Below are 26,256 nucleotides of genomic sequence, written 5' to 3'. Positions count from 1 at the left end.
TGCAATAGAGGGATGTGGGAGGCTTTTAGATGAGCACACGATTACGTAGGGAATGATGGAATATGAACCAGGTGCTAGCAGAGATTATTTTAACTTGGCATCATGTTCAGCATGGACATTGTGGGCTGAATGGTCTGTTTCTGTTCTACATCGTATGTTCCAACTGCAAAGTCAGGACACAAGGTTTCTTTCCCAAAAGATATAGCCACTGGTTTTTAGTTGGCCAAATTTGAGAAAGGATATTCTTGCTATTGAGGGAGTGCAGCGTAGGTTCACCAGGTTAATTCCCGGGATGGCGGGACTGTCGTATGTTGAAAGAATGGAGCGACTGGGCTTGTATACACTGGAATTTAGAAGGATGAGAGGGGGTCTTATTGAAACATAAGATTATTAAGGGGTTGGACACGTTAGAGGCAGGAAACATGTTCCCAATGTTGGGGGAGTCCAGAACCAGGGGCCACGGTTTAAGAATAAGGGGTAAGCCATTTAGAACAGAGATGAGGAAAAACTTTTTCACCCAGAGTTGCAGATCTGTGGATTCTCTGCCTCAGAAGGCAGTGGAGGCCATTTCTCTGGATGTTTTCAAGAGAGAGTTAGGGAGAGCTCTCTTATAGATAGTGGAGTCAAGGGACATAGGGAGAAGGCAGGATCGGGGTACTGATTGTGGATGATCAGCCATGATCACAGAGAATGGCGGTGCTGGCTCGAAGGGCCGAAGGGCCGAATGGCCTCTTCCTGCACCTATTGTCCATTGTCTACCGCTGAGGAAGGAACATTGTCAGTCGAGAGAATGACAGATGCTCACTCTTTAGAAATGTTTAGCATGTACTTAATCCGAGGGGATGTATTTTCTTGTACTGATTTTACAGTTGGTAAATTGTGTTGACTATTGGCTTGTAAATGCAACCTTGTTAGAAGCTTCTCAAGTTAATAAACCCCATGGGTCTCATTATAGTCAACAGAGTGGCTTAAATGATTGATAGGATATTTCTCTCATGCTACCAATCACCAGTATAATTTGAACATACTTAGGCTTTCCAGGTAATTGTAATCGTGAGGTTGGATTATTTGCTGCCAGCTGATAATGAGCGAAGGCAGGTCTCTCCATTCCACCTTCTATCACAAACATCTATGTCGGGGAACTCCACAAGTGGTGTGGTAGTCGGTGGGGTCAAAGGCAGGTCGTTTTAATAAAATTGGCCGAGCGTGTATACTCCTGACTATCACGGACTACATGATACAGCTGGGACGAGCAAACAAAATTTACACAGGACCCGGAACACCGAGAGCTTACGGAAAGCAGCGGTATTGCGACTTTGCCGAGGAAGTCTGGCGGCTTGTCCCCATCTTCGTCGAAGACCGTAACTTCCAGAACGTCGTGGATGTCCCGAACATTGCTGCAAGAGAGGACAGACGGAGGGAATTATCCAACGCGCTGGGCAACAGGTAGCACGCAGTGGGTGCCATGCTCAGCCACAAACACAGCGCGCACCATCCATTTCAGCTTTCCCCAACAATCCTTCTCATCAGTTTTTGACAAATTTCATTCACACGATTTAGTTTCACGTGATTCAGGGGCAGTTACTTCCCGACTGTTATCAGGCAACTCACTGACCCATCCACCCAACAACTCCTGACCTCACATCCACCTCACTGGGGACCTTCGGACTGTCTTTAATTGTACGTTACCTTGCACCACACATGCTTTATCCTACATCTGTACACTGTGGACCGCTTCTTATCGAAATGTATAAGATTATTAAGGGGTTGGACACGTTAGAGGCAGGAAACATGTTCCCAATGTTGGGGGAGTCCAGAACAAGGGGCCACAGTTTAAGAATAAGGGGTACGCCATTTAGAACTGAGATGAGGAAAAACTTTTTCAGTCAGAGAGTTGTGAATCTGTGGAATTCTCTGCCTCAGAAGGCAGTGGAGGTCAATTCTCTGAATGCATTCAAGAGAGAGCTAGACAGAGCTCTTAAGGATAGCGGAGTCAGTGGGTATGGGGAGAAGGCAGGAACGGGGTACTGATTGAGAATGATCAGCCATGATCACATTGAATGGCGGTGCTGGGTCGAAGGGCCGAATGGCCTCATCCTGCACCTATTGTCTATTGTAGTCTTCCCGCTGACTGAAGAACACACAACAAAAATGTTTTTTACTGTATCTTGCTACACTTGGAAATAATGAGTGAAACACTCCTGACTTTTGGATGGTGAAAAGGCCCAGAGATGTCAGTCACCACCACAAGGTACCCAGCCCCCAGCTTGATCTTACAACCCAATGGTATATATGGACTATCTGGAGATACAGCATGTGAACAGGCCATTGGCCCACTGAGTCCATGCCATCCAGCGACTACCCTTTTACACTAGGTCTATGTTATCCCCCTTTCACATCAACTCCCCACTCATACAGGCAATGTAACAGCGGCTAATTAACCGACAAACCCACACATCTTTGGGATGTGAGAAGAAACTAGAGCATCACAAACCCAAGCAGTCACGGGGAGAAAGTGCAAGCTCCACGCAGGCAGCAGCTGAAGTTGGGATTGAACCTGGGACTCTGGGGTTGTGAGGTAGCAACACGACTGCTGCACTACTGTGCTGCCTCAAGACCGATGACCTTGAATCATTTGATAAAACTGCCAGAGCTGCTGCCTCACAGCGCCAGAGGCCCGGGTTCGATCCTGACCATGGGTGCTGTCTGTACGGAGTTTGTACACTGGAATTTAGAAGGATGAGAGGAGATCTTATCGAAACGTATAAGATTATTAAGGGGTTGGACACTTTAGAGGCAGGAAACATGTTCCCAATGTTGGGGGAGTCCAGAACAAGGGGCCACAGTTTAAGAATAAGGGGTAGGCCATTTAGAACTGAGATGAGGAAAAACTTTTTCAGTCAGAGAGTTGTGAATCTGTGGAATTCTCTGCCTCAGAAGGCAGTGGAGGCCAATTCTCTGAATGCATTCAAGAGAGAGCTAGATAGAGCTCTTAAGGATAGCGGAGTCGGGGGGTATGGGGAGAAGGCAGGAATGGGATACTGATTGAGAATGATCAGCCATGATCACATTGAGTGGTGGTGCCGGCTCGAAGGGCCGAATGGCCTCCTCCTGCACCTATTGTCTATTGTCTATTGTCTATTGTACGTTCTGCCTGTGACCGCGTGGGTTTTGTCCAGATGCTCTGGGTTTCTTCCCACACTCAAAAGTCATGCAGGTTTGTAGGTTAGTTGGCATCGGTAAGAATTGTAAATTGTTCCTAGTGTGTGGGATAGTGCTAGTGTGCGTGGTTGGTGCGGTCTTGGTGGGCCGAAGGGCCTGCTTCTGCACTGTATCTCTACACTGGATGTGGCGAAGGTTGTAGGATCAACCAAGATATTGAGTGGGATGCTGGCTGCCCCAAGGACTAGTCAGAGCGTCACAGTAGCACGGCTAACTGAGGTCATGGCCTCCCAGAGTCAGAGACCACAATCCAATCCACACCAACACAATCTGTAAATAATGTTAAAAACTGTTCATAACCACAATCGTATATCTGACAATAAGAAAATTCAATTATTTAGCATCTCTGAAAACGCATCGACAGAACTAGGACAACTTTTCAGTTGTTATCAATATAACCTACGGCCCCATAGCAGAAGCATTCACATCGCAGAGCTGGGAACTGGAAGTGTCCTGAGCTAATTCTGCTACCACCATCGTCTACTGTACAAGTGATGGCTCCCACTGATTGTCGCCTTTTCAGGACAGACAATGACAGTGATGTAACATTTAAACGATGGACATGAAAGAAGCAGAATGTGACCTACAATGAGAAGACTTTGTTCCATTCAGGATTGAGATTCTTGTAGATGGTATGGGTTTGCAGTCGATCGTTCCCCAGCTCCAAAACGCAAAATGGATCACTCTTACCTACGGAGCAAGTAGACATTGATTAGGACAAGAACCGATGGGTTTTGAGACCCTAAGTAAATTAACGCGGCATTTAGTTTAACAATCAGCTTAGAGATACAGCATGGAAACAGGCCCTTCGGCCCACACCGGCCACCTGTCATCCATACAGGAGTTCCATGTCCTACATACTAGGGGCAATTTACAGAAGCTAATTAACCTGCAAACCTCTTCGTAACGCCTTTGGAATGTTGATGGAAACCAGTGCACCTGGAGAAAACCCAAGTGGTCACAGGAAGAACGTGCAAACTCCAAACAGGCAGCACCCGTAGTCAGGCTTGATCCCGGGCCTGTGAGGCGGCTGCTCTATCTCCCACTGTGCCACTGTAGTTTAAAGATACAGCATGGAAATAGGTCCACTGTGTCCAATAAATCACCCGTTCACACTAATTCTATGTTATGCTACGTTCACATCCTGTCCCTATGCATGAAAAGCAATTCAGAGGCCAATTCCAGCTATGTGCCCACAAGTCTAGAGATGTAGGAGGAAACCGGAGCAAACGGAGGATGCTCACACGGTCACAGAGACAACGTGCAAACTCCACACAGACAGCGCCCGTGGTCAGGATCGAACCCGGGTCTTTGGCACTGTGAGGCAGCAGCTCTACCAGATGCACTACTGTGCCACCCTCTTGAGCAATGAGGGACCCTAGAGAAGATCCAACAAGGATTTACAAGGATCATGCCAGAACTGAGAGATCATAGGATTCAGGGAAGATTGAAAGTCAAGAGGAGATCCAATAGAAAGTTGAACAAGTGAGAGATGGACTTTGGTGTGACGGTCGTAGAAAGTTGCTTCCAATTTTTGTAGAGTCATAAGTTGGGTCCATAATTACACGAGTTCAGTGCCATCCTCGAGTATACTCGGTTCATGGCCAACACTGAATGGCGGTGCTGGCTCGAAGGGCCGAATGGCCTACTCCTGCACCTATTTTCTACATGTTCCTATCTTTAATTCTAGGAAAGATAACACCAACAAGAGAGATATGCACCAAAATAGCGTGGGCGAAAGGTTCTTTCAAAAAACAATTCTTTTTTGCATATCTTTGAATACATATGAAAGTGGCCTTTTTAATGATGCTGCAAAGTCTGGTGTTTCGTGTTGATATTGAGAAGCTGAAGATGCTTTCAAAGCAATCGGCCAAAGCTGAGTGCAGTGATTTTATATGATCGTGTTTCCTGGGGTTAATCTCCTTGACCTCTCCATCAAAGCAAGGCTGCCTGAGTGGCCACTCAAGGTGAAAGGTCTTGTGCTGGGTGGCATCGTGAATCTGACCGTACTGTAAGTGACAAAAGGGACAGAATTTCAGCACCATCTTACGAGGCAATGAATCATGCCGCACTTATTGGTCTTTGTTTATGAACGGGTTCACATGCTCCATTAGCAGGTATTGCCAGCGTTATTACCTCAGCCTCACGATTTATACTGCAGCTCAAAGAGCCGGCACCAGTAGAATTCTTCCACAGCTTGTTTAAGTACTGACTAATGTGGATTGCACGCCACAATACAGCACAAACAATAACATTTACCTCAGCAGCCTTCATCGCCTGTCCCAGCCGAAGCATGTGTTATTTATTAAAGAGATAAAAATATGGATGACAAATTATAACTAATTAAAAGGCATCATGTTTAAGGGCTAGGATTGCTTACTGATGCAAACACAAGTGGCTAATTTCCACACGTTAATATTCAAGAGGTGCACGCTCTATAAACCATGGCATTGATGGCTAGAATTATCTCAAAGAGTAAAGAGCCACGGCAGTTGGGAAGAAGCTGTTCCTGAACCTGGGCGTCACTGTTTTCGAGCTCCTGTACCTTCTCCCTGAAGGCAGGGGTGAAATGAGAGCGTGGACAGGGTGGTGTGGGTCTCCGGTGATGCTGCCTGCCTTTGTCGAGGCAGCGACTCCTGGAGATCCCTTCAATGGTGGGGAGGTCAGCACCCGTGATGGACAGGGCAGTGTTCACCACTTTTCGCAATCTTCTTCATTCATGGCCGTTTGAGTTGCCGATCCAGGCTACGAAGCAACCAGTCAATAGGCTCTCTGCGATACACCCGGAGGAGTTCAAGAGAGTCTTCATTCCAAATCTCCAGAGTCTTCTAAGTAGAGGCGTTGAGTGGCTCTGTTTATGATTGCATCAATGTGCTGGGCACAAATGAGGCTTCCCAGCCACACTGTGCCCTTCCAAAATTGCCCGCTCAGCCTGAAGACTCATCGTGAGGAGAAGCAAAGTGCAAGACCCAGTCTGAAGAAGGATCCCAACCCGAAACGTCACCTATCCATGTCCTCCACAGATGCTGCCTGACCCGCTGAGTTACTCCAGCACTCTGTGAAACGTCACCTATCCATGTTCTCCACAGATGCTGCCTGACCCGCTGAGTTACTCCAGCACTCTGTGCGCTCTGCAAGATTCCAGCATCTCCAGTTCCTTGTGTCTGCATGGTGTCAAAGGTCTCAAACAACACAATCTGTTCACTGCCCACATCGCCCTTGCAAACCTGCAACAGACAGCCATACAAAGCCAAACCTATAGCTCAGCAAACCATCCAGGTTGTCAAAGACTATCAATGCCCTGAGTACAACTTTCAGAGAAAATAAACTATTCAAAATGGAATCATTGAAACATTTTCAGTCCTGACCTTCGGTGCTGTGTGTGTGTGGAGTGTGCACGTTGTCTCTGTGTGGTTGGGGTCGGTAAGTTGATTGGCTGATCATTCTCAATCAGTACCCCGTTCCTGCCTTCTCCCCAAACCCCCTGACTCCGCTATCCTTAAGAGCTCTATGTGCCCTGTGTGGCTACATCTGGGGAAGTTGTAGGAATACCTTATTGTCACATGTGACGAGGCACAGTGAGATTCTTTGCTGTGTACCCGATGTGTACAACTAGTGGCCGCCCACGGCACTGACAAAGTTACAAAACACGCCGGCTCCTCCTTCTGTTCTCCCTACACACAGCGGTTCCCCCACGCTGGGACCCCATCGTCTATTGTACTCCCCCCCCCACCGCTCCCATCGACGGCGGGTCGACCCGCGAGGCTACACCGCCCACGTGAGGCTTCCCCGCTGAGGCCTCACCGCTGTCGACGCCCCACTTCACGCTTCCATGGGGTGAGGGGAGTAGAAACATGGAAAATAGGTGCAGGAGGAGGCCATTCGGCCCTTCAGCCCTTCGAGCCAGCACCGCCATTCAATATAATAATGGCTGATTTGCAGCCAAATCACCGCCCAATATTTACTCGCTCTCCGAAATACAGAGAGCCCCACTTGAGACAATATTTAAACGATAACGGCCCCCAAACACAATCAGATTTATTGCAAAGCTCCACATGGTTTCAGAGATCCGGTGCCAAACTGCTCTGAGCGGAGGAAAATAAAAAAGGGCTTATTATGGAGAAAGCAGGACTGATGGACGGACGAGACAGCAGCTTGATGTGTGCAGACTACAGGGCATCTATCATGGTCACCACAGCCATCAGCAGCTTCCACATCAAGGCTCGGAATTGCAAAGAATGATGACAGCAGGTGAATAACTTTGACCTCCCACTGCAGATCACAAGCAGACAATTAGAGCCGCTGTGTATTCCAGTGAAATATCAACGCCTGGGTTCTTTATTTAGAGCAACTTCATTAATACAGCTCCTCTCCTCGACAAACTAAATGCTTTGCGGATTTGTTCCAATTGCGGCATTACTCATCCGCTTCTTGCGGTGGGGATTACAGAGATTGGTCAGAAGCAATCGTGTGCAGCCTGGGTTCACGCCCCTCAGCCCCGCCTCGAGGCAAAGGGATTCCTACCTCCAACAGCTACCCCAATGCTGAATCAGGGAGGATCCCTTTGCAAAAATGGTGAACCCTGTGACGGTTTTAACCTTCCGAAGCCTCCCACTAATGGCCGGTGGAGCCGCTGCCTCACAGCGCCAGAGACCTAAGGTTAACCTTCACCTCGGGTCCTGCCTGCGTGGAGTTTGCACGTTCTCGCTTGACTGCGTGTGCGTTTCCTCCGGGCGCTCTGGTTTCCTCCCACATCCCAAAGACGTAGAAGATTGCGGGTTAATTGGCCCGCTGTAAAATAGCTTCTAATGGTGCAAGGTGTGGGATATCAGAGAGCTAGAGTGAACAGGTGATCGATGGTCGGTGTGGGCTCGATGGGACGAAGAGCCAGCTTCCATGAATCTACTCAATGCCAATTCACATTTCCAGACGCAGTTGCTAGACTGACATTCCGACGCGATGCTGGAAAAATACTCAAGTTATAAATGATGCGTACAGTTCTGGTCACCCCATTGCAGGAACGATGAGGAGGCTTTGGAGAGGGTGCAGAGGAGGGTTATGGGAATGCTACCTGGATAAGACGGTTTCAGCTACATGGAGTGGTTGGATAGACTTGGATTGCTTTCTCTGGAATGTCAGAGGTTGAGGGGAGACTTATAGAGTCATAGATTCATTGAGTCTTACAGCATGTAAACAGGCCCTTCGGCCCAACTTGCCCACAACAGCCAACATGTCCCATCTATACTAGTCCCGTCTGCCTGCGTTTGGCCCATATCCCTCCAAACCTGTCCTATCCATATACCTGTCTAAATGTTTCTTAAAAGTTGTAATAATACCAGTCTCAACTACCACCTCTGGCAGCTTTTTCCATACATCTACCACCTTTTGCATGCAAAAGTTGCCCCTCAGATTCTTATTTAATCTTTCCCCCCTCACCTTAAACCTATGTCCTCTGGTTCTCGATGTTCTGGCCAAGAGACGTCGAGCGTCTCCCAACCATTTCCTCTCATGACTTTAAACATCTTTATAAGATCACCACTCATCCTCCTGCACTCCACAGAATAAAGTCCTTGTTTGCTTAACCTCTCCCCATAGCTCAGGCCCTCAAGTCCCAGCTACGTCCTTGTAAATCTTCTCTGCACCCTTTCCAGCTTGACAACATCTTTCCTTTCACATGACACCCAAAACTGAACACAGTGCACTAAATGCGGCCTCACCAACGTCTTATACATCTGCAGTTGCTTCTTTCTCCACCTATCACTTGCCAGCGTAGTTCCCACCCAGATGTCTTTACCAGCTTTCACCTCTGGAAGGAATTCTACCGCAATCAATCTGAAGAAGGGTCCTGACCCGAAGCATCGCCTGTTCATTCCCTCCACGACTGCCACCTGACCCGCTGAGTTACTCCAGCACTTTGTGTTTTGCTCAAGATTCCAGCATCTGCAGTTGCTTTTGGCTGCAGAGAACTCACCAGTGTGTCGGTACGTAGACTGCAAAGGTTCAGGAAACAGTACCTGCAAAATCTGCAGCCAGCAGGTTACAGGCCTTGATCACTTGGACTTGGAGAAAGCCAATGTCACTCATATCTTGGAAAGTGTTTCGCAACCTCTGGGATCAAAAATAAAAATAAAACACTTACTGAGTTGTACAGAGAGAGATGCCCCAGCTCATCCCTCTAGTCAAGCACTGTGCTGGTAGAGGCTGTGATTACACATTACTTTCATATTTCCTCATGACACAGGAGGCCATTGATGTCAACACCATCTCTCCCGCCATTATTAACCCCACTCCCCACCGGTCTCTCACTTACGCCCAACAACACCCCCTGCTTCTCGACACTTCGGCAGGGGTTGTTTAGTTTAGAGATGCAGCGCGGAAACAGGCCCTTCGGCCCACCGAGTCCGCACCGACCAGCGATCCCCGAACACTAACACTATCCTACACACCCAAGGCACAATTGTTTTACTTTTATACCAATTAACGTACAAACCTGTACGTCTCTGGAGTTTGGGAGGAAACCGAAGATCCAGGAGAAATCCCGCGCAGGTCACGGGGAGAACGTACAAACTCCGTACAGACGGCGCCCGTAGTTGGGATGGAACCCGGGACTTCGGCGCGGTAAAGCAGCAACTCTACCTCAGCTCCCAATTTGGACAGTAATTTATAGAAGCCAATTAATCGATCAACCCGCTCGTCTTTGAAAGGTAGGAAGACATTGGAGCGCCCCGGAGAAACTGGGAGAAGGTGCAGACTCCACACAGACAGCACTGGAGGTCACAATAGACTTGGATCACGATAACTGAGAGGCAGCCACACTATGTGTGCTGTACGACAACCAGAGGCCCCCTGGGAGTTCCTCTGCTCTCTTGCTGTGTAGGCGGCACGGTGGCGCAGCGGTAGAGTTGCTGCCTTACAGCGAATGCAGCGCCGGAGACTCAGGTTCGATCCTGACTACGGGCGCCGGAGACTCAGGTTCGATCCTGACTACGGGCGCCGTCTGTACGGAGTTTGTATGTTCTCCCCGTGACCTGCGTGGGTTTTCTCCGAGACCTTCGGTTTCCTCCCACACTCCAAAGACGTACAGGTATGTAGGTTAATTGGCTGGGCAAATGTTTTAAAAAATTGTCCCTAGTGTGTGTAGGATAGTGTTAATGTGCGGGGATCGCTGGGCGGCGCGGACCCGGTGGGCCGAAGGGCCTGTTTCCGCGCTGTATCTCTAAATCTAAAAAGTTAGCGGAGGTTGGAGAGCAAGTCCGAGACATGTTTGGCCAAAGTTCGGCTGTTCAGAATAGCATCTGTTTGGCCTCTTCCATGCCAACTGCGTTTTTAATTGAGCTAAGGTCACATGACGGGCTGCCAATTCACTTCAAGACTTTTTTTTTTTGCAAATGGAAAAGATTAACTTCATCTCCAAAGTTTTGGCGACTGAATGTTTTTTGTAGGCACGAGTCTTTTAGAGGGAGCTTAAATCATAACAGAAAAACAATTGTGATACAGGTCCACCACAGGTCTTCCGGCAACTGGTGGCCTGGCCCTTCCTTTCATGGGGACAAACATCCCCCCCACCCCCCACCCCCCCCCCCCCCCGGATAACGTGATACCTCGGCTGGGTGAGGCGGCCGATCTCAACCTCATCAGGTATTTATTCACAAAATGCTGGAGTAACGCAGCAGGTCAGGCAGCATCTCGGGAGAGAAGGAATGGGTGACGTTTCGGGTCGAGACCCTTCTTCAGACTGATGTCAGGGGGGCGGGACAAAGGAAGGATACAGGTGGAGACAGGAAGATAGAGGGAGATCTGGGAAGGGGGAGGGGAAGAGAGGGACAGAGGAACTATCTAAAGTTGGAGAAGTCGATGTTCATACCACTGGGTTGCAAGCTACACTATGGCACTGGAGGAGGCCCACCGGAAATTGGAGGAACAGCACCTCATATTTCGCCTGGGCAGCTTTCAGACCCGTCCCAGATCTCCCTCTATCTTCCTGTCTCCACCTATATCCTTCCTTTGTCCTGCCCCCCTGACATCAGTCTGAAGAAGGGTCTCGACCCGAAACGTCACCCATTCCTTCTCTCCTGAGATGCTGCCTGACCTGCTGAGTTACTCCAGCATTTTGTGAATAAATACCTTCGATTTGTACCAGCATCTGCAGTTATTTTCTTATATCAACCTCATCCGGATCTCCGTGGCCGATCGGTGGGCCAGATTGCCCCCTGCGGCCTTGGCCCTGGAACTCCGGACCGACCAGAGGCAGCATTCCACGGGCAACTGTACGGCCAGGTATCTCCGTTGCCGCGACCTCAGTCGTTCCGGCAAAACGGATAACACGGCAGGGCTCTGGAACCGAGGGTGCCGGAAGATCGGCGGTGGACCTGTACCATGAACACGGTTACCGAACCAGGGTCGATGGCACAATGAGTCCAAGACACTCACACAGGAGGCCTAGAAGTACCACCTTCTTTGACCCATCTAAACCTGCACCATTACTTACGTATCTCTGAGTGATCTGATGTTTCTCAGTCGGATCATCGAGCAGACTGACACTCGGGTCAGAGATGCAGACTCCACTACAGGCTGAGAACGTCACCAGCAGAACGACCGACCCTGCTCCATTCTCCAGCGGCAAGTCCAAGTGGTTGATCTGCTCCTTGGGCAACCTCAAAAGATCAACCCTGCACCTGAAATATTGGAGCAGACCGTTAATCTCTATGGAAATCTACATCTACAGGTGAGATCCACATTTACCTAAGATATTTGGACAAGCACATGGATTGGAAAGGATTCATAAAGTCATAAGTTCTAGGAGCAGAATTAGGCCATTCATCCCATCGAGTCTACGCCACCATTCAATCCTGGCTGGTCTATCCTTCCCCCTCAATGCCATTCTCCTGCCTTCACCCATGGCCCCCAACACCCTGCCTCAACTACCTGCTCCGGCAGCTCTGCATAGCAGGAGCAAACATGAGGAATGGCGAGAGAAAAGGAAGAGGCCACAGGTACGTTCACAAGTTATAGGAGTAGATTTTTAGATTTAGATTTAGAGATACTGCGCAGAAACAGGCCCTTCAGCCCACCGAGTCCGCGCCGCCCAGCGATCCCCGCACTAACGCTATCCTACACCCACTAGGGACACTTTTTACATTTGCCCAGCCAATTAACCTACAAACCCGCACGTCTTTGGAGTGTGGGAGGAAACCGAAGATCTCGGAGAAAACCCACGCAGGTCACGTAGTCAGGATCGAACCTGAGTCTCCGGCGCTGCATTCGCTGTAAGGCAGCAACTCTACCGCTGCGCCACCGTGCCGCCGGTAGAATTATAATTCGAGTAGAATTAGGCCATACAGCCCATCGAGTCTACTCCACCATTCAATCATGGCTGATCTTTGCGTCCTAACTCTCTTTTGACTACATCCAGTGAATTGGTCTCCACTGCCTTCAGTGCAGAGAATTCCACAGATTCACAACTCTCTGGATGAAAAAGTTTTTCATCATCTCAGTCCTAAATGGCCTACCCCTTATTCGTAAACTGTGACCCCTGGTTCTGGACTCCCCCAACATCGGGAACATTTTTTCCTGCATCTAGCCTGTTCAATCCCTTCAGAATTTTATATGTTTCTGTAAGATCCCCTCTCATCCTTCTAAATTCCAGTGAATACAAGTCCAGTCAATCCATTGTTAACCATCGCCCTACAACATGTCAATTATAAACTTCATTGCTTTGAAATTGACTGTACCTGAACCTTTGGTCTTTAATGTGTAGGAAAGAACTCCACATGCTGGTTTAAACCGAAGGTAGACACAAAATGCTGGAGTAACTCAGCGGGACAGGCAGCATCTCTGGAGAGAAGGAATGGGTGACGTTTCGGGTCGAGACCCTTCTTCATTGCATCAGTCTGAAGAAGGGTCTCGACCCGAAACGTCACCCATTCCTTCTCTCCAGAGATGCTGCCTGCCCCGCTGAGTTACTCCGGCATTTTGTGTCCAACCTTCTGTTCTTTAACAGTTGACGTGTATCCCTTTGCTGGAAAGATTGCTGGAATCTTGTTATTAGTCTACGCTGCTTGTCCCTCTCCCTGATCACTGGTTTAAGTTGTTGCCACTTTCCATTGTATGCTCTCTGGTAGGATGTTGGCTTTGACCCAGCTCGGATGGAACCTGTTTTTTTTGGCCTGCTCCCCCTGGGTTCCACAATGCATCCTAATCTCTCAGACATGTGAACGCATTAAACTATCCATGGGCCAACATACCGAGGTGTCTGGTTTATTTCTTTTTAATCAGTCCAGAGGAACAGCAAGCATAATCCTGAACTGACTGCAGAAAAATACTTTGTACCCATTGCACACAGTCTCCACCCTGCCATTTCACCCTCACACTTACCCACATTAAACTGCATCTGCCATGCATCCGCCCACTCACACAACCAGTCCAAGTCACCCTGCAACCTCATAGCATCTTCCTCACAGTCCACACTACCACCCAGCTTTGTATAAGCCACTTATTCACAAAATGCTGGAGTAACTCAGCAGGTCAGGCAGCATCTCAGGAGAGAAGGAATGGGTGACGTTTCGGTCTGAAGAATGGTCTCGACCCGAAACGTCACCCATTCCTTCTCTCCTGAGATGCCGCCTGACCTGCTGAGTTACTCCGGCATTTTGTGAATAAATACCTTCGATTTGTACCAGCATCTGCAGTTATTTTCTTATACTTTGTATCAGCCATGATCACATTGAATGGTGGTGTTGGCTTGAAGGGCCGAATGGCCTACACCTGCACCTATTGTCTATTGTCTATTGTCTATTTCCCATTGTCATTGATTTCCGTGCTACTATTATTTCCAGCTTTGTTCTCACCCTATCTTTCAACGGTCTATTTTTATCCCACCTCACCATATCTCTTGCACCATATCCTCTGCTTGCAATTTTCTCAGTCTCTATCGTGTCTTCATTAAACAACGACAGACTCCTCGGGCAAGTCCTGCTGATTCTCATTTCCTCCTCTCCCCTCTGCTTCCCCACTTCCTCCCCATGTTTCATTATGGCCTTCCCTTCCCTTGCCTTGCCTTGCTTCGCCCAGCGATGGATGGACGTTCCACAAAACAAACACTTCCCCACGCCCAAAAACCTTGTCCGTCTGAATGTACAGAAGGCACACTTTGCAGTCACTTAGAGTCAGAGTCATAGAAGTCACACAGCATTGCCCTTAATTGCCGTATAAGATTATTAAGGGGTTGGACACGTTAGAGGCAGGAAACATGTTCCCAATGTTGGGGGAGTCCAGAACCAGGGGCCACAGTTTAAGAATAAGGGGTAGGCCATTTAGAACAGAGATGAGGAAACACTTTTTCAGTCAGAGAGTTGTGAATCTGTGGAATTCTCTGCCTCAGAAGGCAGTGGAGGCCAATTCTCTGAATGCATTCAAGAGAGAGCTAGATAGAGCTCTTAAGGATAGCAGAGTCAGGGGGTATGGGGAGAAGGCAGGAACGGGGTACTGATTGAGAATGATCAGCCATGATCACAATGAATGGCGGTGCTGGCTCGAAGGGCCGAATGGCCTCCTCCTGCACCTATTGTCTATTGTCTATTAATTGAATGATGGAGTAGACTCGATGGGACGAATGGCCCCAATTCTGCTCCTATGCCTTATGAATCCTTTCCTATCCATGTACATGTCCAAATGTCTTTTAAGTAGATGTGGATCTACTGTGCAGGAAGGAACTGCAGATGCTGGTTTAAACCGAAGATAGACACAGAAAGCTGGAGTAACTCAGCGGGACAGGCAGCATCTCTGGAGAGAAGGAATGGGTGGCGTTTTGGGTCGAGACCCTTCTTCAGGATGAGATCAGAGGAAAGGGAAAGGAGATATATAGAAGGTGATGTAGAGAGATAAAGAACAATGAATGAAAGATACGCAAAAAAGCAACGATAATCAAGTTACTCTTTTGCATATTGTTCAGTCATTTGTTCTACATCTGTATATCTCTCCTCTCCCTCTCCCCTGACTCTCACTCTGTAGATGTACTGTGGATGGAATAGGCTCTTCGGCCCAACATCCACACTGACCAACATGTCCCATCTACACGGGTCCCACCTGCCTGCCTTTGGCTTCTTACACACCAATGGGTTACCTGGATGCTGCTCAGGGTGATGTTCCCTGCAGAGTAGTTGTATTATTCAGACACTGCAAGCTTCTTTGTTATGGATTTCCAATCACTATCTTTAATGGGTGGCAATCAGTGTTTTACCGATCAACCGGTTCACAAGGTTGACAGGAGTTCCCACACAATCGTTAAGTCCTTTCCCAATGATCCCTCTATTTGAAGAAGGGTCTCGACCCAAAACGTCACCCATTCCTTCTCTCCTGAGATGCTGCCTGACCTGCTGAGTTACTCCAGCATTTTGTGAATAAATACCCTCTATTTCAATGTTAGCCCCTGTCATACAAGCTTGCCTTGCATGACAAGGAAAGGCACACCGTGCTGGAGTAACTCAGTGGGTCAGCTGGAGTAACTCAGTGGGTCAGCTGGAGTAACTCAGTGGGTCAGCTGGAGTAACTCAGTGGGTCAGCTGGAGTAACTCAGTGGGTCAGGCAACAACCCTGGATAATATGGAGAGGCCAAGCTTTGGGTGAAAACAACATTCGGCAAAGGTCTAGATTTCTGAAGAAGGGTCTCGACCCGCAACGTCACCCATTCCTTCTCTCCCGAGATGCTGCCTGACCCGCTGAGTTACTCCAGCATTTTGTGTCTAGATTTGGGATTGTGTACCTCGGTAGAAACCGACGCAAGCTTTATTTCAACAGAGCAAATCTTTGCAACGTGCTCCGTCGACTCTCCGCCCGGTTACTGGTGAGTGCATTATCTCTTCGCTATTTAATTAACTTCTGCGCTCCTCCTTACAAACCTAACGACAGGGCGGCACAGTGGCGCAGCGGCAGAACTGCTACTGCCCACCGGGTTAGATCCTGACTACGGGTGCTGTCTATACGGAGTTTGCACCCTCTCCTCACGATCTGCGTGGGTTTTCTTCCCTTTATCCTGTATCTGAACACGGCTCGATTGCAACCATGTGTTGTCTTTCCGCTGACTGGTTAGCACGCAACAAAAGCTTTTCACTGTACCTCGAAACACGTGACTGTAAACCAAACTCAACTCAAAAAGACGTGCAGGTTTGTTGGTTAATTGGCTTCTGTAATTTGCCCCTAGTGTGTAGCATGCGAAACTGGGGTAATACGGAACCAGGGTACAGGTGATCAATGGTTGGCATGGACCCAATGGGCCGAAAGGGTCTGTTTCCAGGCTGTATGTCTGAACATGTTCAAGGTGTTTATCTTCCAGTTGGGTACAGCCTTTTACATAACATTTCATAATAACACTTAATATATTTTAGATTATTGCTGTTAAACCTGTAGAAGATGTAATTTGTACCAATGTATTTTTAGCAAGAAGCTGTTCACATAACCCACTCACATTAACTTCAAATTGATGTGGAATACACAAGTGCGAAGCAGTAAAGTTCGAGTTTGACAATCCCCAAGTTGGTCCTCACAGGAATAGATCGGGTAGACGCACGGTTTCTTGCTCAGAGAATCGAGGTGTAGGTTTAAGGTGAGGGGGGAAAAGATTTTATGGGAACTTGAGGGGTAACTTTTTAGACAATAGACAATAGACAATAGACAATAGGTGCAGGAGGAGGCCATTCGGCCCTTCGAGCCAGCACCGCCATTCAATGTGATCATGGCTGATCATTCTCAATCAGTACCCTGTTCCTGCCTTCTCCCCATATCCCCTGACTCCGCTATCCTTAAGAGCTCTATCCAGCTCTCTCTTGAATGCATTCAGACAATTGGCCTCCACTGCCTTCTGAGGCAGAGAATTCCACAGATTCACAACTCTCTGACTGAAAAAGTTTTTCCTCGTCTCAGTTCTAAATGGCCTACCCCTTATTCTTAAACTGTGGCCCCTTGTTTTCATACAAAGGGTGGTGGGTGCATGGAATGAGCTATTGGAGGGGGTAGTTGAGGCAGGGACTATCCCAACATTTAAGAAACATTTGGACAGGTACATGGATAGGACGGGTTTAGACGGGTATGGACCAAACGCAGGCAGGTGGGATGAGTGTTGGTGCGGCACGGTGGCGCAGCGGTAGAGTTGCTGCCTCGTAGCGCCAGAGACCCGGGTTCCATCCTGACTATGGGTGCTGTCTGGATGGAGTTTGAACCTCGCCACCGTATGGGTTTTCTCCGGGTGTTCCGGTTTCTTCCCACACTCCAGAGACATGCAGGTTCTTTTGGGGGGTAAGTAGCTTTGGTAAAAATTGTAAATTTTGTAGACCGCACCTGGAGTACTGTGTGCAGTTGTACAGGGCCCTAGTGAGACCGCACCTGGAGTGCTGTGTGCAGTTGTACAGGGCCCTAGTGAGACTGCACCTGGAGTACTGTGTGCAGTTGTACAGGGCCCTAGTGAGACTGCACCTGGAGTACTGTGTGCAGTTGTACAGGGCCCTAGTGAGACTGCACCTGGAGTACTGTGTGCAGTTGTACAGGGCCCTAGTGAGACCGCACCTGGAGTACTGTGTGCAGTTTTGGTCTCCAAATTTGAGGAAGGATATTCTTGCTATTTAGGGCGTGCAGCGAAGGTTTACTAGGTTAATTCCCGGAATGGTGGGACTATCATATGTTGAAAGACTGGAGCGACTAGGTTTGTATACACTGGAATTAAGAAGGATGAGAGGGGATCTTATGGAAACGTATAAGATTATTAAGGGGTTGGACACGTTAGAGGCAGGAAACATGTTCCCAATGTTGGGGGAGTCCAGAACAAGGGGCCACAGTTTAAGAATAATGGGTAGGCCATTTAGAACTGAGATGAAGAAAAACGTTTTCAGTCAGAGAGTTGTGAAACTGTGGAATTCTCTGCCTCAGAAGGCAGTGGAGGCCAATTTTCTGAATGCATTCAAGAGAGAGCTGGATAGAGCTCTTAAGGATAGCAGAGTCAGGGGGTATGGGGAGAAGGCAGGAACGGGGTACTGATTGAGAATGATCAGCCATGATCACATTGAATGGTGGTGCTGGCTCAAGGGGCCGAATGGCCTCCTCCTGCACCTATTGTCTATTGTATATCTCTCTACATCACTGTCTATATCTCTCATTTCCCTTCCCCCACCGACTCTCAGTCTGAAGAATGGTCTCGACCCGAAACGCCACCCATTCCTTCTCCCCAGAGATGCTGCCTGACCCGCTGAGCTACTCCAGCTTTTTGTGTCTAGTTTCGGACTGTCATCGCATCAGTCTACCAGCACAGCCTCAAGGCTGTGTGCACAATCTGTCGGAGGGCTCCACACTTAGATCGCCGCCACCCGACACACTTCAGATGTATAACTCATCTTATCCCCAAGATAAACACCGATCGGCCACCATATCCCAGCCAATCTCGCACACCCTTCCAGACATTGTCTCCCCCCGTTTTAAAGATAATTATGAGAAATTGCAAACGCGGCAAATGAAAACATGCGTTTCAGCGGACTGGAGGAATGGACATCTGCTGTCGAACAAGGCAAATAACGGAACAGGACATTGAATTGCTCCCCTCTTCCTCACACGCCCTGGGGATTATTTTAGCCAGGGCTTATTGTTCATTTAAAGTAATCTGCCTGTTGCAATCTCCACTTTTCTGCCGTTTCACATTGATGTAAAAGACCAGCGGAGATGGTTTCCTGCTGACTTTAACTAGACAGACTAAAAACAGATTATCTCACAATCCAGAAGTCTACAAATAGGTTGCCACCTTCTCTCATAACTGCAAGTGGGAGAGTCTAAACCAAGAGGTCACAGCCTCAGATTTACAGGACGCGCTATTAGGAAGGAATTGAGGAGGAATTTCTTTAGTCAGAAGGTGGTGAATCTGTGGAATCCATTGCCACACAAGGCTGTGGAGGCCAAGTCAGGGGATATATTTAAGGCAGAGATAGATAGATTCTTCATCAGTATGGGTGCCAGAGGTTATGGGGAGAAGGAAGGAGAATGGGGTTAGGAGGGAGAGATAGATCAGCCGCGATTGAATGGCAGAGTAGACTTGATGGGCCGAATGGCCTAATTCTGCTCCTATTCCTTATGACTGACTCCAATTGGTTAGTAAGCAATGTGGGACAGGGGGAGAAGAATCCTATTTTGATGGAACTTTCCCGTCAGATAATACTACTGTGTTTGGCAGCATGTACAATAAACTACAGCGATGTATTTGACGTTAATGGAAGATGTTCTACACTTACACGCCAAAGCTTTCTTCTTGATTCATTCTGTCCTTCCCACAGACTTCAACTTCCAAAATATTTGTCCGGTCGTTGAACAGATGGAGATGAAACCTCTCTCTCCACTGTGGGTTTGCACACTTGTACAGGGCCTGGAGGGGAGGAAAGAGACAAGACTTAATGGCCTTTAAAACCGAGTGACCACAAATGCTGAGGATCAATAATTAAGTGCAGGGAGGAATGGCAGGTGCTGGTTTACACCGAAGATAGACACAAAATCCCACTGAGTAACTCAGTGGGACAGGTAGCATCTCTGGGGAGAAGGAGTGGTGACATTATAGGAGTAGAATTAGGCCAATCAGCCCATCGAATCTACTCTGCCATTCAATCATGGCTGATCCTTGCTTCCCAATCCTATTTTCCTGCCTTCGCCCCATAACCCCTGAAACCCGTTCTAATCAAAAAATTGTCTATCTCTGCCTTTAAAAAATCAACTAATGGCCTCCATAGCCTTCAGTGGCGATGAGTTCCACAGATTAACTACCCTCTGACTAAAGAAGTTCCTCCTCACCTCCTTTCTAAAAGAGCGCCCTTTCATTCTGAGGCTGTGACCTCTGGTCCTAGACTCTCCCACCAGTGGAAACATCCTCTCCACATCCACTCTATCAATGAGGTCCCCCCTCAACCTTCTAAACTCCAGTGAGTACAGGCCCAGTGCTGTCAAACGCTCATCATATGTTAACTCACTCATTCCTGGGATCGTTCTTGTAAACCTCCTCTGGACCCTCTCCAGAGCCAGCACATCCTTCCTCAGATACGGGGCCCAAATCTGCTCATGGTACTCCAAATGTGGCCTGACCAGCGCCTTGTAGAGCCTCAGCATTACATCTCTGTTTTTGTATTCCAGTCCTCTTGTTATAAATGCCATATCCATTGACTTGGCCTCCACTGCCTTCTGTGGCAATGAATTCCACAGATTCACCACCCTCTGACTCAAGGAAATCCTGCTCATCTCCTTCCTAAAGCTACGTCCATTTATTCGGACACTGTGTCCTCTGGTCCCAGACTCTCCCTCCAGTGGAAACATCACTGTCGTTGACCCAGAGTAACGCTTGATGCCACAACAGAGCATAACACAAAGAAAAATGGACAATGGAGGGCCTGGTATAGGGGGAAACCGCCAAGAGGGGGGGTAGAACAATGGACAATGGAGGACCTGGCGTGAGGGGGCCGCCGTGAGGGAGGAGATCGCCGTGCGTGAGGGGATCGCCGTGGGGGGGGGGGAACAAAGGGGGAAACAGGCACGGGGAGGGGGGGAATTGTGACTTTGTAAGCGCCCTTTATGGTCGACTATTTGCACAGCTTGGCATGGCATGCAGGCAAGGTATTTCACTGAGACTTGTCACATGTGACAACAAAGTGTTCAATTCAGTTGAACACTGAGACATAACTGTGTAGGAAAGAACTGCAGATGCTGGTTTAAATCGAAGGTAGACACAAAATGCTGGAGCAACTCAGCGGGTCAGGCAGCATCTCTGGAGAGAAGGAATGGGTGACGTTTCGGGTCAACAGACAATGGACAATAGAATAAACAATAGGTGCAGGAGGAGGCCATTCGGCCCTTCGAGCCAGCACCACCATTCAATGTGATCATGGCTGATCATTCTCAATCAGTACCCCGTTCCGGCCTTCACCCCATACCCCCTGACTCCGCTATCCTTAAGAGCTCTGTCTAGCTCTCTCTTGAATTCTTCGAAGGGTCACCCATTCCTTGTGTCCAGAGATGCTGCCTGTCCCGCTGAGTTGCTGCAGCAGCCTGTGTTGCCTACTGGTCCGTACCTTGCTGGTATACTGTTCATCACCCAGGCGAAACCTCACGTAACATTGTTCCGCTGCCCGTTCCTGGAGACACTTGCCCTCAAACAGGGTAACGCAGACAATCTCGTTCCACAACTGGCTCTTGCGAAGGGAATCGGACAAGCGGATATTTTGGATGAAGGTCGTCTTCAGCACACGGGCGGGGCAGGGAGGAAAAAAGAGAGATGGTTCGGACATTAGACCAAGCGTGATTCTTAAGTCACAACCAATACATACAAGAGCTGTTAAGATTTTGAAACATATATACAATTATTAAGGGGTTGGACACGTTAGAGGCAGGAAACATGTTCCCAATGTTGGGGGAGTCCAGAACCAGGGGCCACAGTTTAAGAATAAGGGGTAGGCCATTTAGAACGGTTATGAGGAAAAACTTTTCAGTCAGAGAGTTGTGAATCTGTGGAATTCTCTGCCTCAGAAGGCAGTGGAGGCCAATTCTCTGAATGCATTCAAGAGAGAGCTGGATAGAGCTCTTAAGGATAGCAGAGTCAGGGGGTATGGGGAGAAGGCAGGAACGGGGTACTGATTGAGAATGATCAGCCATGATCACATTGAATGGTGGTGCTGGCTCGAAGGGCCGAATGGCCTCCTCCTGCACCTATTGTCTATTCATCAGTGATTATACAATCAAACAGAAAGGGTCATGCTAATGGGGTTTGTACTTTGGTGCTCGTCGACTTACGATGGGGTTAAGTTCCGATAAACCCATCGTCAATCAAAAAATATCACATGTCGAAAATGCATATCGCTAGCACGGGAAAAGATCAAAATTCACTGAATGTGTATCCATGCGAATCTGCACCATCGTAAGTCAAAACATCTTAAGTCGAAACATCTTAAGTCGAGGAGCTTCTGTAGTGTAGGGTAGTTTAGTACAGTACAGAGATACTGCGTGGAAACAAGCCCTTCAACACGCACCGCCCAGCGATCCCAAACATTAACACTCTCCAGCACCAGGGACAATTTACATTTGATACCAAGCCAATTAACCTTCAAGCACCCAGAGTCGGGATGGAACCCGGGTCTCTGGCGCCGTGAGGCAAAAACTACCGCTGCACGTTTCTAGGGAAAATAGTTTTCACAAGGAAGGGGATGCCAGGAACAACAGAGGGGTCTCGACCCGAAACGTCACCAATCCTTCTCTCCCGAGATGCTGCCTGACCTGCTGAGTTACTCCAGCATTTTGTGAATAAATCCTGGAACAACAGATGCAGCTTCTAAAGAAAAAAGACACAAAGTGTTGGAGTAACTCAGTGGGTCAGACAGCATCTCTAGAGAACATGGTTTTTAATTTAGTTTCGTTTATTGTCACGTGTGTCAAACTGCAGAGAAAATCTGTCGTTGCATGCCGACCAGTCAGTGGAAAGACAATACATGATTACATTTATATATTTTTAAATTTAATTTTTTTATTTTTTTAATTTAATTAATTGCAGTGCATATAACAACAGTAAACCCCCCATCCCTCCCCTTCCCTACATAACCATGAAAACAAACAAAAACAAATCAATAAATAAAAATAAATAATAAATTAAAACATAACCGCAATTTGACAAAAATGGCAAACGCACAAAAACATGAGTCAAGGTAATTTTCACAAGTCAAATAGTTCAGTATTTTCACTGCTGGATTCAAAGGTACAAAAACATCAGACAATACATGGTTACGTTTGAGCCATGAACAGTGTGCAGGTACATGCTGACGGGGACTAAGGTGTATGATGGGACTAAGGTGAAAGATCAAGCTAGTAAAGTCTGGTCAAAGATAGTCTGACATAGAAACATAGAAACATAGGTGCAGGAGTAGGCCATTTGGCCCTTCGAGCCTGCACCGCCATTCAATATGATCATGGCTGAACATCCAACTCAGTAACCTGTACCTGCCTTCTCTCCATACCCCCTGATCCCTTTAGCCACAAGGGCCACATCTAACTCCCTCTTAAATATAGCCAATGAACTGGCCTCAACTACCTTCTGTGGCAGAGAATTCCACAGATTCACCACTCTCTGTGTGAAGAAATGTTTTCTCATCTCGATCCTAAGAGACTTCCCCCTTATCCTTAAGTTGTGACCCCTGGTTCTGGACTTCCCCAACATCGGGAACAATCTTCCCGCATCTAGCCTCTCCAACCCCTTAAGAATTTTATATGTTTCAATAAGATCCCCCTCAGTCTTCTAAATTCCAGCCTAGTCTATCCAGTCTTTCTTCATATGAAAGTCCTGCCATCTCAGGGATCAATCTGGTGAACCTTCTCTGTACTCCCTCTAATGCTAACAGTCTCCAATGAGGTAGATAGTAGTTCAGCGCTGCTCTCTGGTTGTGGTAAGATGGTTTAGTTCCCTGATAACAGCTGGGAAGAAACTGTCCCTGAATCTGGAAGGAATAGGTGACGTTTCTGGTCAGAACCCTTCTTCAGACTCAATATTAGTGTATAGGCGATCGCTGGTCGGCACGGACTCAGTGGGCCGAAGGGCCAGGTTCCACGATGTATACACTAACAATGGAGGAACAAACTACTGGGCCAATCAACAAAAGTCGTCTGGTAATTTTAAACAAAGAAGAAAATGCTGGAAACACTCAGCAGGTCAGGTGGCATCTGTGGAGAGAGGAACAGCTGATGATTTAGGTCCAGAAGCCTTCACCAGAATACAAAAGGCATGACCAGCTACTGTAGATGAACGAACCTGGGAACAATAATGTACACTGGCCTGAAACGTGTTCCCTCCAACGTAAGAGCACGATTCCCAGGGAAATGTTCATCTTCATCAGGTCATAGGGGATAGGAGCAGAACTAGGCCATTCGGCCCACCAGGTCTACTCCGCCATTCAATCATGGCTGATCTATCTCTCCCTCCTAACCCCGTTCTCCTGCCTTCTCCCCACAATCTCTGATACCCGTGCTGATCAAAATCTATTGTAAGAAAATAACTGCAGATGCTGGTACAAATCGAAAGTATTTATTCACAAAATGCTGGAGTAACTCAGCAGGTCAGGCAGCATCTCAGGAGAGAAGGAATGGCCGACGTTTCGGGTCGAGACCCTTCTTCAGTCGTTAAGTCCTTTCCTAATGATCCCTCTATTTGAAGAAGGGTCTCGACCCGAAACGTCGCCCATTCCTTCTCTCCTGAGATGCTGCCTGACCTGCTGAGTTACTCCAGCATTTTTGTGAATCAAAATCTATCTATCTCCGCCTTAAAGATATCCACTGACTTGGCCTCCACAGCCGTGTGTTGCAATGAATTCCACAGATTCACCACCCTCTGACTAAAGAAATTCCTCCTCATCGCCTTGCTAAAGGAACGTCCTTTAATTCTGAGGCTATGGCCTCCGGTCCTGGACTCGCCCACTAGTGGAAACGTCTTTGGAGACAGGGCGAAGGTGGACACAAAACGCTGGAGTAACTCAGCGGGTCAGGCAGCATCTCAGGAGAGAAGGAATGGGTGACGTTTCGGGTCGAGACCCTTCTTCAGACTGATCAGGCTATTCCCAGAGTTAGGCTTCAAAGTGCCCAACACTGTCCCTTCCTGCGGAGGAGACCACTTGTGGATTTATACGTTAGTGAGGGTGAAGTGGGGGATCTGCTCTTCACAACAAGATCAAATCAGCTCGCTGTGGTCTGGTGTTCGCTGGAGATGAATAGCAGAACAACTTGTGAAATATGTCAAAAGAAATCTACACCCTGGTATGTCTAATTTTTAAATTGAGTGTTTATCTTGGAAGCGACTTTTATCTGGTTGGTTCAAACGTCTTCTCCTCTCCGCCCTCTAATGCCTGTGGGAAGTGGATCGCAAAGCTCGCTGTTCACGGGGCTGTGGTACGCAGGGGCAGGGGGGGGTGGGGGAGGGAGGGAGGGGAGATTACTTCCATATGCTGGAACTGTACGGGGGGGAGAGAGAGAGGGGGGGAGAGAGGGGGGGGAGGGGGAGAGGGGGAGAGGGAGGGAGGGAGGGAGAGGGGGAGAGGGGAGAGGGGGAGGGGGGGAGAGAGAGGGGGTCGGAGAGGGGGGGAGAGAGGGAGGGGGAGAGAGGGAGGGGGAGGGAGGGAGGGAGGGAGGGAGGGAGGGAGGGAGGGAGGGAGGGAGGGAGGGAGGGAGGGAGGGAGGGGAGGGGAGGGAGGGAGGGAGGGAGGGAGGGAGGGAGGGAGGGAGGGGGGGAGGGAGGGAGGGAGGGGAGGGAGGGAGGGAGGGAGGGGAGGGAGGGAGGGAGGGAGGGAGGGAGGGGGAGAGGGGGAGAGGGGGGGAGGGGGAATGCCAGGCAAAGTCAGGCAGTAGCCAGCGGGTTTGCCCGTTACACCCAGTGACAGACTCCTCGCTACGTTCCTGTATCTGCCGCAGGGACACCACGCTAGGGAACGACTTCTCTGCCCTCGTCTCTAAAGAAAGTGAAGGCCGGCTGCCCCCTTCCCCTCCCCCACCCCCCCTCCCCTCATCGTACGACCCCTGCTCTTTGAAGGTCTCGGGGGAGGGGAGGGGGGGTCAGACATTCTCATTTCTCAAGAGCGAGATTTAACAGCAAAGCAGCCGCGAAACACACCAGAGACCCATCATGTCATGTACGGCCAGGCCCGGCCCGGCCCAGCCGGGCTGCCATACTTCCCACTCCACTTTGATGGCCGGAAGACCAGAGGCTCATTTTTCCATTTGAGAAGATACAGGTGACTGTTTTAATGGCAATGACCCCGTGAGGCCTCAAATAACCCTCAGACCAATCTCAGCCGGGCACCAGTCCATAGATGTGGAGATAGTGCAGAGCAGAGGGCTGCAAGAGGGCTGACTTACCCCTCTCTCTCTCTCTCTCTCTCTCTCTCTCTGAAAGAGGGCTAACTTTCCTCTCTCTCTCTCTCTCTCTGAAAGAGGGCTAACCTTTCCCCTTCTCTCTCTCTGGAGGGCTAACTTTCCTCTCTCTCTCTCTCTCCCTCT

The 26,256-nt window shown here is 48.6% G+C and overlaps 1 protein-coding gene across 4 annotated transcripts in view; it reads right to left on the bottom strand.

Annotated features, from left to right (window-relative positions):
- LOC144608913 (multiple C2 and transmembrane domain-containing protein 2-like) overlaps positions 1 to 26,256 on the bottom strand; it is a 208,529-nt gene that overhangs the window by 86,548 nt on the left and 95,725 nt on the right. For all 4 annotated transcript variants that reach the window (XM_078427154.1, XM_078427155.1, XM_078427156.1 and 1 more), the window contains 6 exons: positions 21,303 to 21,467; positions 19,485 to 19,615; positions 11,711 to 11,897; positions 9,237 to 9,330; positions 3,810 to 3,912; positions 1,295 to 1,397 (listed from right to left, as the gene is read on the bottom strand). In XM_078427154.1, coding sequence (XP_078283280.1) covers positions 1,295 to 1,397; positions 3,810 to 3,912; positions 9,237 to 9,330; positions 11,711 to 11,897; positions 19,485 to 19,615; positions 21,303 to 21,467 — 783 coding nt within the window. The remainder of the gene's footprint in view (positions 1 to 1,294; positions 1,398 to 3,809; positions 3,913 to 9,236; positions 9,331 to 11,710; positions 11,898 to 19,484; positions 19,616 to 21,302; positions 21,468 to 26,256) is intronic.

The sequence above is a fragment of the Rhinoraja longicauda genome, chromosome 33, assembly GCF_053455715.1.
Source record: "Rhinoraja longicauda isolate Sanriku21f chromosome 33, sRhiLon1.1, whole genome shotgun sequence".
Lineage (NCBI taxonomy): Eukaryota > Metazoa > Chordata > Chondrichthyes > Rajiformes > Arhynchobatidae > Rhinoraja > Rhinoraja longicauda.
This window is presented reverse-complemented; position numbering and strand designations above follow the sequence as displayed.